At 40.5% G+C, this 15,461-nt stretch overlaps 1 protein-coding gene across 1 annotated transcript in view; it reads left to right on the top strand.

Annotated features, from left to right (window-relative positions):
- The window catches only part of LOC143929675 (vomeronasal type-2 receptor 26-like), a 56,732-nt gene extending 45,084 nt beyond the window's left edge, over positions 1 to 11,648 (top strand). The window contains exons 4-5 of the mRNA XM_077453618.1: positions 6,738 to 6,861; positions 9,769 to 11,648. Of these exons, the coding sequence (XP_077309744.1) occupies positions 6,738 to 6,861; positions 9,769 to 10,676 (1,032 nt within the window). The 3' untranslated portion in view covers positions 10,677 to 11,648. The remainder of the gene's footprint in view (positions 1 to 6,737; positions 6,862 to 9,768) is intronic.
- Positions 11,649 to 15,461: the final 3,813 nt, after the last annotated feature.

Genomic DNA, 15,461 nt, shown 5'->3' with positions numbered 1-15,461 from the left:
GGTTTATCCGTCCGTCTACTTCCCCTGCCGGTGCTGGCATTTTTTTCGTCGAAAAAAAGGACCATTCCTTACGTCCCTGCATTGACTATCGGGAATTGAATAAGATAACTGTCAAAAACCGTTACCCTTTACCCCTAGTACCCGAGTTGTTCCAGAGGCTGGGGTCTGCAGTCATCTTTTCGAAATTGGATCTTCGCGGAGCTTACAATTTAATCCGTATCCGAGAAGGGGACGAGTGGAAGACAGCGTTTCGTACTCGTTTTGGGCACTACGAGTACCTTGTCATGCCCTTCGCGCTATGTAATGCACCCGCAACCTTTCAACATTTTGTCAACGACATCTTTCGTGACTACCTGGATCTATACGTAATTGCATACCTGGACGATATCCTAATCTTTTCCTCATCTTTGGAAGACCATCGTAGACATGTCCGTAGTGTGCTAGCTCGTCTCAGGGTACACGGGCTTTACGCAAAACTTGAAAAATGCGAGTTTGAACGCCAGTCCATCCAATTCCTGGGCCTGGTTATATCTGTGGAGGGCATCAAGATGGATCCCCAAAAAGTATCTGCCATCCTGGACTGGCCTGCACCTGTGGACAGGAAGGGCGTACAACGTTTCGTCGGTTTTTCCAACTTCTACCGGAAATTTATCAGGGGTTTCTCTGCGATTATTGCTCCCATCACCGAACTGACCAGGCAGGGTACCCGATTCTCTTGAACCCCTGAGGCACAGCTGGCCTTCGAAAAACTTAAGATGCTGTTCACCTCTGCCTCTATTCTGAAACATCCGGACCCAGCCTTACCCTTCGTTCTTGAAGTGGATGCTTCGGAAATCGCTGTGGGGGCGGTGTTATCCCAACGGCAGGGTGCCAAGGCCCTTCTTTTCCCGGTGGCGTTCTTTTCTCGCAAACTGTCGTCATCCGAAAGGAACTATGATGTTGGGGACCGAGCACTTCTGGCCATTAAGGCGGCTCTGGAGGAGTGGCGTTACCTATTGGAAGGTGCTGCACATCCCATCCTGGTTTACACCGACCACAAAAACCTGGAATATTTGAGAACTGCCAAAAGACTTAGACCACGGCAAGCCAGATGGGCTCTTTTTTTTTCCCGGTTTCAATTTCACATCACCTATAGGCCTGGTTCCAAGAATGTCAAGCCGGATGCCCTGTCACGTATGTTTTCTATCCCTGAAGAAACTCGGCCTCCTGATACTATTCTCCCTTCTGGGAACTTCTTGCTCCTCCAAGGGGACCTTATCTCCCGGATCAGACAGGCTTCTGTTGGAATCCCCCCGAGCCCCGAGATCAGCTGTAGTGAGGGGTTGTTCTGGCATAAAGGCAAGGTTGTGGTCCCTGAAGCCTTGAAGGTAAACGTGTTGGAACTCTGCCACGACCATAAGATGGCCGGACACTTTGGTACCCGGAAGACTGCCGAACTGATTCAGCGCACCTTTTGGTGGCCTCAACTTCTTAAGGACTGCAAGGACTATGTGGACTCGTGTAGCACTTGCTCCCGAAATAAAAACAGCCGGACACGGGCGTGGGGCCTACTGAAACCTTTACCTGTCCCTGAGAGACCGTGGAAAATGATTTCGATGGACTTTATCGTGGAACTCCCCCTTTCCGAGGGGTTCTCTACCATCTTTGTTGTCGTAGATAGGCTGTCCAAGATGGCCCACTTCCTTCCGATGAGGGGCACTCCCTCGGCTATGGAGACGGCCAAGATCTTTGTCAAAGAAGTTGTAAGGCTGCATGGGATCCCGGCAAGTATTGTTTCCGACCGAGGCGCCCAATTCACCTCGAGGTTTTGGAAAGCGGTCTGCGGGTCTCTTGAAATTGAATTGGCTTTTTCCTCCGCTTATCACCCCCAGACAAACGGACAAACGGAGAGAACCAATCAGTCCCTGGAGCAGTACATCCGCTGTTTTTCTTCTTTCTCGCAAGATGACTGGGTCTCGCTACTACCCATGGCGGAGTTCGCTTATAACAACTCCTTGCACTCCGCCATCAACCAGACACCGTTCTTTGCCAATTACGGCTTCCACCCAGCCTTCTTGCCCAGCTCAGTCCCAGAATGCCTTGTTCCGGCAGTTTCCGAGACATTGGACTTCTTTTCTAAAAACAACCAACTCCTAAAGGAAACCATGGCCCGGTCCCAGGAATGCTATAAACGGGCGTTTGACAAAAGGAGACGGGGAGAACTCGTTCTGGCTCCCGGCAGCCAAGTATGGTTATCTACAGTCAACCTTAAGATGGCCTGTCCTTCCAAGAAGTTAGGCCCTAAATTCATGGGCCCTTTTTCAGTAAAGAGGAAGATAAACGAAGTGGCATATGAACTTAACCTGCCTGACTCTTTTAGAGTGCACCCGGTCTTTCACGTGACCTTACTGAAACCCGTTACCCCAAATCCCTTTGCTGACCGCACCACTGATCCACCCGAACCTGTTATAGTGGACAATGAAGAGGAGTTTGAGGTTGAAGCAATCCTTGATTGCAGGAAGAGGGGTAATGTAACCCAGTACCTCATCAAGTGGAAGGGTTATGGACCTGAGGACAACTCCTGGGAACCCGAGGACAATCTACATGCTCAGGAACTTTTGCGGGCCTTCAAGAACCGTCAGGTTTCCAGAACGGCTCACCTAGGCAGCCAGAGTCTGCCCTTAGGGAGGGGGCACTGTCAGGGTCGTTACCTGGATGGTCGCGGTGCTGCCCGTGTTGGTGCGCGCCGATGTCCTGCGGTGCGTACTGGGGTGCGTGCTCCTGTGCGTGCGGTGTTGCGCGCTCCTATGGGCGCCGGTGCGCGTCGGTGTGTGCCCTCACGTGCCCCTGCTGGCGCTGGTGCGCGTCAGCGTGCTGTGGTGGGCACTTCGGGTACCCCTGGTGTATCTGCCGGCGTTCGGGTGCGCGCGCCCGCACGCGTCGGCGCACGCACGTCCGCGGTGCTTGGCGCCAAACGGCCTATTTAGGTTTACCACTGACATCTCCCAGTTGCTGCCTGATCAACAGCTTCTCGGTTCCTGTCCCGTTGTTCGTATCCTGTGTTCCTGTTGCTTATCTCCTGACGACCCGGCTTTCCTTTGACACCGCTGACCTCTGCCTGCATCTGACCTTCGGCCTGTTTGACCTCTCTTTTGCCTGCTCCTTCTGTGCCTCTGCTGCCCGCCTGTTGCCGTACCCTGCCTGCACCCGGACCTGCCTGCTCTGCTCCTGTTCTGTACCCAGTTTGCCTGTGCCCTACCTACACACCTGCTGCCGGAAGCTTCCTGCAAGTTCCTGCTCCTGAAGCCATATCACAGGCTCTCTTACCACTCCGCACTCTCAGCCACCTGTCTGCTCTATCAGGGGTTGTAAGTCGGACACGTACGGGAGACCACCCTCTGCCCAAGCGGACTCATCGGTTCGGTAAGTGCCAGCCTGACATTGCCTTGCAATCGACATCCATGACTTCTTCAATCAGGCATGCTGACAACTTCATTGATGTGATAAATATAAATGAAATAAGATGTGTGTGTTTTTTTGCACTGGTACACTGCAAGTGTGAGAAGTCGATGTGACAGATGTATATAAATAAGTGACTAACCATCTTCCAAAATGTCTAATTCAAATAGAAAAAATTAGAACAGAATAGAAAAAAATATATAATTTAATAGAATAAAATAGAAAGAATATATACAACCATCTTCTGAAATTCAAATTTCAAATAGAATAAATTTGAATTTCGAATAGTATGAATTCAAATTTTTGAATTAATTAATTTTAAATTTGAATAGAAAAGATTATAATAAAAGAATAGACTAGAAAAACAATAGAACAGAACAGAATAAAATATAATATATTCTATTCTGTTCTGTTCTATCGTTTTTCTAGTCTATTTTTTCTTTTATTATAATCTTTTATATCCAAATTTAAAATTAATTAATTCAAAAATTTGAATTTATACTATTCGAAATTCAAATTTATTCTATTCAAAATTTGAATTTCAGAAGATGGTTATATATTCTTTCTATTTTATTCTATTAAATTATATTGTTTTCTATTCTGTTCTAATCTTTTCTATTTGAATTAGAAATTTTGGAAGATGGTTAGTTACTTACTTATATATATATTCGAATTTGAAAACAATTCGAGACTAATTTGAATAAAAATCGAAAAAATATAAATCAATTTCTAAAAAAGAATACAGTAAAATAGAATATAGAATAATAACACAATAGAAGGAAAATAAAAGAATAATAAAGAACAGAATAGAATTTAATAGAATGTAATAAAATACAATAGAAGAATATGACCTTCTTTTGAAATTATAATTTCGAATAGTATAAATTCAAATTCAAGAATAGATTTGAAAATAACTCAAAACAATGGAAACTAAAATAATATATATTATATTTTATTATAGTCTATTCTTTTATTTTATTTTATATTCTAATATTTTCTATTTGAATTTGATCCAAATTTTTATACTAAATTAGAATTTCAGAAGATGAATTTTTATATATATATATATATAGATATATATAGATATATTATATAGGTAAGGAATACCACTGAGCATCGCACTGGCTCTTTTATTCAAAGACAACAAAAGCTATGACAAACAGGAAGTACTGGCCAACAGCCAATCGCTTCCTCCATGGGAAATAACCTCATAGGATATGACCTCAACACAGGAAATCCTTCCAACAGGATGAGTTTATACAACAACCAATAAATAATGACTAGGGGAGTATTATGGGCGTATCTGGGCAGGGACAGTGTGAATGTTTTACCTGGAAGCCATGCTCTTCTACTAAACAAAGGAAGTCGCATGGCTAACAAACATGAACTCTGCCCCTGACCATAAAAACTCAAAGACTATATATATATATATATATATATATATATATATATATATATATATATATATATATATATATATATATATAAACCATCTTCGGAAATTCAAATTTCCTATGGAATGAATTAGAATAGAAAAGATTTCAATAGAAGAGAATAGACTAGAAAAACAATTGAACAGAATAGTATAAAATATTATTTTATTCTATTCCAATCACTGAGTCCAAGCTTTATTCTTCAAGGGGAAACCCTAACCCTAAGCCTAACCCGAACCCCAAGTTGTGGATTGTTCACTTGCCACATCACCTGCCACAAGTTATGTATTGTGCACTTGCCACCTAACCTGCCACAAGTGCCACGACACCTGCCACGAGTGCCACGTGACCGGCCACAAGTGCCACCTAACCTGCCACTTGACCAAGTTGTGGATTGTCCACTTGCCACGTCAACTGCCACAAGTTGTGGATTGTCCACTAGCCACATCACCAGCCAAAAGTTGTGTATTGTCAACTTGCCACGTCCCCTGCCACAAGTTGTGTGTTGTCCACTTGCCACGTCACCTGTCACAAGTTGTGTATTGTCCACTTGCCACATCACCTGCCACAAGTTGTGTATTGTCCACTTGCCATGACACCTGCCACGAGTGCCAAGTGACCGGCCACAAGTGCCACGTGACCTGCCATGAGTGCCACATGACCGGTCATGAGTTGTGGATTTCTTCATTTCGCCGCTCCGTGAGATGATCGCAGGGATGCCCGCGGCGATCGAGTCCACGGGTCCCACGACCGGACTCACGGAGGTCCCGACCAGCACGGGAGCGGGCCGCCGCCGGCGCGCTCCCGATGGCAGGGCGGCAAATTTAAAGGGACGTAAATGTACGCCCATTTGCCTGTCAGTGCCATTCTGTCGACGTACATCGTCGTGCGCTGGTCGGCAAGTGGTTAATATTGATTGTTCTGTTTTTTGATATAACAACTGTATTACCAGTGGTTTCCAAGTCCCCTGAAGAAGCCCCAAGTGGCGAAACATGTCAGGAACAGATACCATACCACCGAAATTTGAGAATACACCAAGTTGTTGGATTTTAAAAAATTTTAATGATGTTCTAACAAAATGTGAAAACATTTTTTACTATAACGTGTATTTTTTTTATTCTATTTTTGGCACTTTTAAAATCTCACAAAAAAAATATCCCTTGTTATGTGAATATTCCAGATAATAAGCTGGCTTTTAAAATCCGTTTAGGTATAAGTGTAACTCGCGGTATTAAAAAAATCATCTGCTAAACAGGAAAAAATGTTGTCGAGCTACTGAAGCCAAATAAAAAAGAGATGTCCACAGGATTTTATAAAAAAGGAGTTGTTGAAGTCCACGTTCATAGAAAAAGAGTTATCTGAAAAAAGTAGGATAGGGGTGAGGGCACATCAGTTAAAACATAACGAAACAACAAAATCCTGCGAGCCTTAAAGAACCCCCTATCAATCTGCCACTATCAAGCTGCAAATGTTAAACGCGTCTCATACGTTCGTGCACATTAAAACCAAAATTAAATATATGCTGCGCTGGAATGGCTATGCACTAAATAATCTGTAGCTTAATCTATAGTTATAGATCCACAAAAATATAATAATGTGCATAAAATAGTAAACATACAACTGGTGTTAAATGCAACTGCAAAATATAGCAAAACAAATAATGTGCACAAAATCTGTAAATGCACAACTAAATATAAAGTGCCATTCTTGTGGATCTATAACTGTAGATTAAGATACAGATTATTCAGTGCAGAGCCATTCCAACGCATCAGTTAAAACATATCCACCATAGAAGAAGTTTCTTGTTTTTTTTTAGATTAATTTAATGAACTTTCATACATAATACAACATGTTGCTTTCTGATAGGTTCCAAAATCTCAGTGCTCAGAAAGTTGTTTGCCAGGATACAGGAAAGTTCCCGGCTTCACCATACAACCTTGTTGTTATAGTTGTGCCACGTGTGCATATGGAGAAATGTCCAATATTACAGGTAATGGTTATGAAATATAACAGATGGGGGGGGGGGGGGGGGTGATATTTTTACCACCTGCTGTGGGCAATTTAAAAAAAATTCACATACATGAAAAAAATCTAAATTTTATGCTAGAAAATTACTCAGAAACAATATATATTTTCTAAAAGCAGAGGCCCCGCCTGGAGAATAAAACACACAGGCGCCACTCTAAGTGCAGTATAACAATGAATTGAATGCACAAACGGATATACAGTGCCTTGCGAAAGTATTCGGCCCCCTTGAACTTTTCAACCTTTTGCCGCATTTCAGGCTTCAAACATAAATATATATATAAAAAAAATATTTTTTGTGAAGAATCACCAACAAATGGGACACAATTGTGAAGTGGAACGAAATCTATTGGATTTTTGAAACTTTTTTAACTAATAAAAAAATGAAAAGTGGGGTGTGCAAAATTATTCGGCCCCCTTGCGTTAATACTTTGTAGAGCCACCTTTTGCTGCGATTACAGCTGCAAGTCGCTTGGGGTATGTCTCTATCAGTTTTGCACATCGAGAGACTGAAATTCTTGCCCATTCTTCCTTGCAAAACAGCTGGAGCTCAGTGAGGTTGGATGGAGAGCGTTTGTGAACAGCAGTTTTCAGCTCTTTCCACAGATTCTCGATTGGATTCAGGTCTGGACTTTGACTTGGCCATTCTAACACCTGGATACGTTTATTTGTGAACCATTCCTTTGTAGATTTTGCTGTATGTTTGGGATCATTGTCTTGTTGGAAGATAAATCTCCGTCCCAGTTTCAGGTCTTTTGCAGACTCCAACAGGTTTTCATCCAGAATGGTCCTGTATTTGGCTGCATCCATCTTCCCCTCAATTTTAACCATCTTTCCTATCCCTGCTGAAGAAAAGCAGGCCCAAACCATGATGCTGCCACCACCATGTGTGACAGTGGGGATGGTGTGTTGAGGGTGATGAGCTGTGTTGCTTTTACGCCAAACATATCGTTTTGCATTGTGGGCAAAAAGTTGGATTTTGGTTTCATCTGACCAGAGCACCTTCTTCCACATGTTTGATGTGTCTCCCAGGTGGCTTGTGGCAAACTTTAGACGAGACTTTTTATGGATATCTTTGAGAAATGGCTTTCTTCTTGCCACTCTTCCATAAAGGCCAGATTTGTGCAGTGTACGACTGATTGTTGTCCTATGGACAGACTCTCCCACCTCAGCTGTAGTTCTCTGCAGTTCATCCAGAATGATCATGGGCCTCTTGGTTGCATCTCTGATCAGTCTTCTCCTGGTCTGAGCTGAAAGTTTAGAGGGACGACCAGGTCTTTTGAGATTTGCAGTGGTCTGATACTCCTTCCATTTCAAAATGATCGCTTGCATAGTGCTCCTTGGGATGTTTAAAGCTTGGGAAATCTTTTTGTATCCAAATCGGGCTTTAAACTTCTCCACAACAGTATTTCGGACCTGCCTGGTGTGTTCCTTGGTCTTCATGATGCTCTCTGCGCTTTCAACAGAACCCTGAGACTATCACAGAGCAGGTGCATTTATACAGAGACTTGATTACACACAGGTGGATTCTATTTATCACCATCAGTCATTTAGGACAACATTGGATCATTCAGAGATCCTCGCTGAACTTCTGGAGTGAGTTTGCTGCACTGAAAGTAAAGGGGCCGAATAATTTTGCAGCCCCACTTTTCATTTTTTTATTTGCTAAAAAAGTTTAAAATATCCAATAGATTTCGTTCCACTTCACAATTGTGTCCCACTTGTTGGTGATTCTTCACAAAAAATAAATTTTTTATATCTTTATGTTTGAAGCCTGAAATGTGGCAAAAGGTTGAAAAGTTCAAGGGGGGCCGAATACTTTCGCAAGGCACTGTAAGTACTCACAAGAGTAAAGTAACTTTCATACATAATACAACATGCACAATACAACATTTAAGCACACATAATACAACATTTAAGCACAAATGGAGCTGCTTGCTGGTGACTCAGAGCAGACTGTGCCGGTGGTCGCCAACGCTTCCTGGGTCTGGAGCACACAGGGAGCAGAGGGATGATGTCACTTCTGGATTGAGAAGAACCAATAGGCAAAGCGTTTAAGGAGCACGTGCCCCTTCTTCAGTCCTAATGCTCTATAAATGCTTCATGGCTGCATATGATGGGCAGAAGTGGCTGCGTTTGATGGGCACAGTGAGGCTGGAATTGATGGGGGGGTTCAGTATTTTTCAGTATGTTTGCGCCCCCTTAAAAAATTTTTGAACAACAGCTGCCACTGCCCTGGAAAATAAAGTGGTGGCTGTTGCAATTTTTTGTGTCACATGATATTTGGACAAATGTCTCTTTGCCCTCCAAAGCAGCTAACTGAACACAGACTGTGCTTGGTTAACTGCTTTCCAGACTGTAACAGCCAGGGAATGAGAGCTCTGAAACAGGAGTTGACAAAACCATCATCACTTCTGGGTTCATTCATCACAGAGGACATTGGAGATGGACTTTCCCCCACCTCCTCCATAGGGAGTTGTCTCTACCATTTACTGCTGTCCAAGGCTCCCTGAAAGAATGGAGTGCCTGGGAACCACTGAGGGGCGGGTGGGCAGTAGGGGGATTTACAGCATTATAAAAGTGATCAGGCCGGTGTAAAGCTGTCCAGATCACTTCTAAAAGAAAGCTGATCACCATCTGAAAAAAAATCTGCACCATGATCTTGTTAAAACCATTTGCTGACAGGATGTTTTAAGATGTATTTCGATCAGCAAGTGGTTAATGTTTTATCTTTAGAGAGGATTGTAACCTGGAAAAGGAAGACTTTGTTTATTAGATATTTGACAAATATTAATATCTGATTACACCCATACAAGTAAACCAAGACAAGGTAAGTGATCACACTGTTCATTGATTTTATTTTGTTTTCCAGATAGTGAAAACTGCATGAAATGCCCCGATCATGAATGGCCAAATGAGAACAGAACACGCTGTATATCCAAACAATCAGAATTTCTTTCCTTCACTGATGACACGCTCTCACTAGTATTTATAGTCTTCTCACTGTTGTGTTTTGGGAAGACTCTTCTAGTTCTCGTCATTTTTATTTTACACCAGGACACACCAGTTGTGAAAGCCAATAACAAGAGCCTCAGCTTTGTCCTCCTGGTCTCCATCATGTTGGGTTTCCTCTGTGTGTTCTTTTTCCTGGGTCGTCCTGTGGATGTAACCTGCTTGCTACGCCAAGTTTCTTTTGGAATTCTCTTTACAATAGCCGTATCTTCTGTATTGGTCAAGACTATTATGGTTTGCATTGCCTTCAAAGCCACCAAACCCAACAGCATGTGGAGAAAATGGATTGGAGTAAAACTGCCCATCTATATAGTCTTAGCATGTTCTTCTGTTCAGGTTGTAATCTGTGTTAGTTGGTTGTCCATCTCTCCTCCCTTTCCGGAATTGGACACACACTCCTACCAGGAGAAGATCATCATTCAGTGTAACGAAGGGTCAGTTATCGGGTTCTACTCTGTCCTGGGATATATGGGGATCCTGGCTGCTGTGAGTTTTATTATAGCTTTTTTTGCCAGGACATTACCGGACAGTTATAATGAAGCCAAATACATCACCTTCAGCATGCTGGTGTTCTGCAGTGTCTGGATTGCCATGATCCCGGCCTATCTGAGCACCAAAGGGAAATACACGGTGGCTGTGGAGATATTCGCCATACTGATTTCCAATAATGGTCTCTTATACTGTATATTTCTTACAAAATGCTTTATAATTCTCTGTAGGCCGGAAATTAATACAAAAGGCTATCTGCAGAGTCAAAGAAATATATAAAATTTCTTTATTTAAAGACTTAAAAAATTAGACAGTTATGTATTTTTTTTTTTTTTTTTTTTTTTAATTAGCAAAGGTTGCAAAAAAGTAAAATTACTTACCGGTATTTAATTCCCACATGTAGTATAAGAAAGAGAGCATCATTAAAAAACAATAAGCAAATGTACATTATGTCAATCAAATTTCAAATATTTAAAGTATATTAAAGAATCCAATCATCAAGATATAAATGTTTCCAAATCATAAAAAAAGCAAAAAAACAACAACAAAGAAACACAAATGTGCCCATATGACACACACATCTATACTGGTGCCATAAAACTTAAAGTCTGAACTCCAGACAGGTATGAAAGATACGTAAAATTTTTTTGCAACAAGACACTGCGCTATTCTTACAAAAAATAGATAAATAAACCACATAAGAGAGCTGCTAACACATCACCGGGGTATCAAGTGTAAGGTAAGCAATGTTATAAAAAAGTGTAGCGCTTCTCAAAATTTCAAATACCAAATATCCTTAACCCTTACTTATAAGTGTAAAATTATACAGTTACAATGAAAAAATTCCACTATAAAGTAGTGCTCATGACACATAAATTATTACGTGAGTATTAATTGCATATATACATAAGTGACTCAAAAATATTTTACCAAAAAGACCAAGAAACAAAATAAGGGAAAAGAAAAGGAAGAAAAACAAAGTCCCAATAGAAAAACACAAAATCCTTTGTATATGGTGTCTTTGTATAATCCACAGGTGTGTAGGAAATATATAGCACCTCCTTTCAAAAAAATCCGTGCATTAATCTCGTGAAGTTCCCATCACCAGGCGAATTGAAGGCTTACCGGAATTATTGGATCCTCACAAATTTACATTTGGGGGATCATACAAGCTTTTGCAATTATATGCAGATTCTCCCAGCAACCAGTTATCCAAGGGGACCTCGAGTATAGACAATCACTTCATGTATTGAGAGGTATTTGCTCCAGCCAGATATACCCATAGGCTCCTCTACTGCCACTTCCAGTAATGTCTTCTTTCTACTTCCTGCCAAGTCGGGAGGAAGTAGAGAGAAGACATTGCTGGAAGTGGCAGTAGAGGAGCCTATGGGTATATCTGGCTGGAGCTAAAATACCTCTCAACACATGAAGTGATTGTCTATACTCGAGGTCCCCTTGTCCCCCTGTTCGGTTCGCGGCAGAACTGCCAAACATTTCTGAAGTTCGGAGACATATAACAAACCCCATTGAAGTCTATGGCACCCAAACTAAGAAAATAAATAAGTGCCCATTTTGAAAGCTTATATGCAAGTAGTTGGGCATACAAAGGTTATGGGGGTCTGGGTACTGCCCTGGGAGACATGTATCAATGAAAGTTTATTTATCATGCCTAAATATAATATTGAGAGATAGTAATAGTGATTGTATGGTTGATATCCTCATCCTCACAAATCAATATACAGTTTACCCTCATATATTAAAAACCCCCCTGATTTATTGCGACAAATGGGGGGGTGCAGATTCCTCCAGACGCCCTCCTCATGGCATTGGATGTAGAGGCTCTATACTCAAGCATCCCCCACGGGCAGGGCGTCCGGACGGTCAGCACCTTTCTTATGGAACAGGATCAAACCACCTGGCCATTCAATAACTTTATATTACACCTTTTAGATTTCATCTTCAATAAAAATGTCTTTATTTTTATGGATCAGATCTACTTACAAACCCAGGGCGTAGCAATGGGGACGTCTTGCACACCATCTTATGCAAACTTTTATTTGGGGGGCTGGGAGCGATCAATCTTTGGCAACGAATCTTTACAACCTTACATCGATTGTATACTTTGTTGGCACAGATTTATAGACGATCTTTTCATTATCTGGACGGGTACAGTTCAGGACCTTGAGAATTTTGTCAAGATCCTCAACATAAACTCATTTAACTTAACCTTTACTTACATCTACCACCCAAAAAACATTGCCTTTCTGGACCTGAATATTATCAAAGATGATTCCGGTGGATTGACTACCAGAAATCAACGTCAGGAAACACATTTCTTCATGCCACAAGCTTGCATCCCCACCCCTTAGTGCGTAGCATACCCTACACCCAATACTTAAGCATAAGACAGAACTGTACCACACACCAGGATTTCTTAACACAAGCTGGAGCCCTGACGCTGCTTGATGAGTTCGCCGGGTTGGAGGTTTAAAAGGGAGCCACCATTGCAGTGCATGTATTTAATTATAGATCTGTACCAAGATTTTTTTCCTGAAGAAGCGACAATAAGTCGCGAAACTAGTTGAAATATACGATCAACTTGGATAACAGTTACTGTACCCTGCACTTCCTTACCGTAGAAGGCCGGGCACTATCTAATTGTGCAACTATGTAATATGGTGTCTGTCAACAGTTGTGTCCTTTTTACATTTTAAATTTATTTTTTTCAATAAAAAATATCTTTTATTATATATGCTGTATATTTCTGGGTATCAAGATAGTCCTTAATTCCATTAGGAGATGTATGGCTGTTTCATGGTTAGAGTAATCCATGTATACGCCCCTTCCCTATGTTATGTATCAATGAAAAAAAGTTTGTAAAAAACATAATTTTTAAATGAGCAGTGATTTACCGATGCTTAAAGTGAAAACATCAAAATGAGAAATAACTATAAAAATGAAAAATCCCTTCTAGATATAGTCCCTGGTGAGACCCCTTAGTCTGCCTGTAAATTGGTACATCTGTATTGTGTATAGAACCTGCTGCAGCAATAATTGTATTTATTAGACATGGTTCATTTCATTCCAAATTAATATTCGGATAGATTTTTGTTATTCGGAGATTCGTATATAACCGAATACCCAAATTACAATAAAAAAAACTATTTTTATCAAATGCTCCGAATAACAAAACCAAATTCGGATTGAATTTTACATCGAACTTCAGTTGAATTCTAATTGAACACATATTGCTGAAATCAAAGGCTGTGTGAGTTATTAGAGTACCATTTCAAAAAAAATCTGTTTTAGTTAAGCCAAAGGTGATTTAAGGAGTCATTGGAATCATTTGATTAATATTTTTCTTTTGTTTGTTCACTTTGCTACATTGGAATCGAAAAAAAAATCTAAAGTTTTCGATTCCATCGATTTGAAATTATTGATTCGTACACTTTCAATCTAAAAAAAATTGTAAATTTGAAGAAAATTTGAAAAATTCATAATACGAATCTGTTAAAATATCATTATTTTGTTATTATTATCAATATTCTATAATTCATATTAGTGAGAAAAGTTCCCAGAAAATCCATTCAGATTTCGAGTAAAAACTCACAAAATGATTTAATAATAAAATAGCAAAATATTCCAAGAACAATATCAAAATATACAATGTAAAAATAGCATCAATAATGTAATTATTTATAAGATGAAGATTAAATCATATGTGTGTCTTTGTGTGTGTGTGAGGCTGTGTCAGCTTCTTTCAATATTTCCATGTGTCTCCTTCCCAAAACCCTTTGTTCAAAAGCTTTAAAAAGCTTCAAAAGCCCATGAAAACCGCCCCGACCTTCCTAAAAAGGGTTAGTTTGTCTTATAGTTCCACAGACTTATTGTACAAGGGCACAAGGGTGGGGGTTGCTCAGTCTCTATACATTGACATTCCTGAGGAGTGGACAAGAACAATGTGTGAAAGCATTTAAGTTGCAATATATTTTATTATTTTATTGTTTTATTTAACATCTAAATCAAATATTATATACACTAATATATATATATAGATATATATATATATATATATATATATTGAAAACCCAATGTTCTTATTAATATCCTAATCAACTTCTGAAAGCAGGTTATAAAATGCACAGAGTTGCAGATCAAACAGCGCTGCACAAGTACAGCTGCAGTTCTTTTAAAAGCCCATTGGTGCCAAATGGTGCTAGCATGCATGTGTGGCCACCTGTTGTGCAAGCACCCGCACCTAAGGCCCGTGCTGGTGCACGCAAGTATACAAGCGCCATTGTTCAATCTGACCATGCGTGTACCCCCATTCCATTCTGGCAAGTCCCTGACAGTATACCTAAAGCATTAGTTATACAAGGAAAGCCGCGCTTATGGAATGGGTCTTGATCAGCAGGGATATGTACAGGTGTTATTTTATACCTATAACCTTATATTTTATATGATTTTTCCGGTTGCAATTCTTTTATCTATTTTTAACCCTATTGGTTTAAAAGGTTTGATGGGAGTTCTCTTTGTTTTATGAGGTTGCTGCCTCCTTAATATATGCAGGCTGCATTAAACAACCTGCATTAATGGAATTGATTCTTAATTATAGGTTATTGGCGCTACCTCCACCCAATTGGTTTCAATAAAACTATTACTTTCCTCCAACCCTTTATGTCTATCTGCTTAATCTGTCCCCAAGGGCTCCGTGAGTAAAACCCGTGTTCCGTATTTGGTCTCAGCTGCACCCTATTTTTTACCACTTAGTACTCAAACCAAAAGTGATTACACACCACTCAGTATCGCCTCTACTAAGTGGACCAATACCACTTATTTTTTTGTATTATTTTACGTACAAGTTCATTAATACCCAAGTGATTCAAATCAAAAAAATATATAAATATAAATAAGAAAAAAACTTTCTACCATAAAGGCCAGAGGCCAAGGCCAGTTAGACAAAAAACAAAAAACGAAAAGGAAAACAGAAAAGACCCCAAAGGTTAAAAGAAAAACTTAAAATACTTCACAGTGCAACGACCCCTCCCTAGAGTTGGGAAGAGA

The sequence above is a fragment of the Lithobates pipiens genome, unplaced genomic scaffold (assembly GCF_037356315.1).
Source record: "Lithobates pipiens isolate NorthernLeopardFrog02 unplaced genomic scaffold, aLitPip1_a1.2 Scaffold_24, whole genome shotgun sequence".
NCBI lineage: Eukaryota > Metazoa > Chordata > Amphibia > Anura > Ranidae > Lithobates > Lithobates pipiens.
This window is presented reverse-complemented; position numbering and strand designations above follow the sequence as displayed.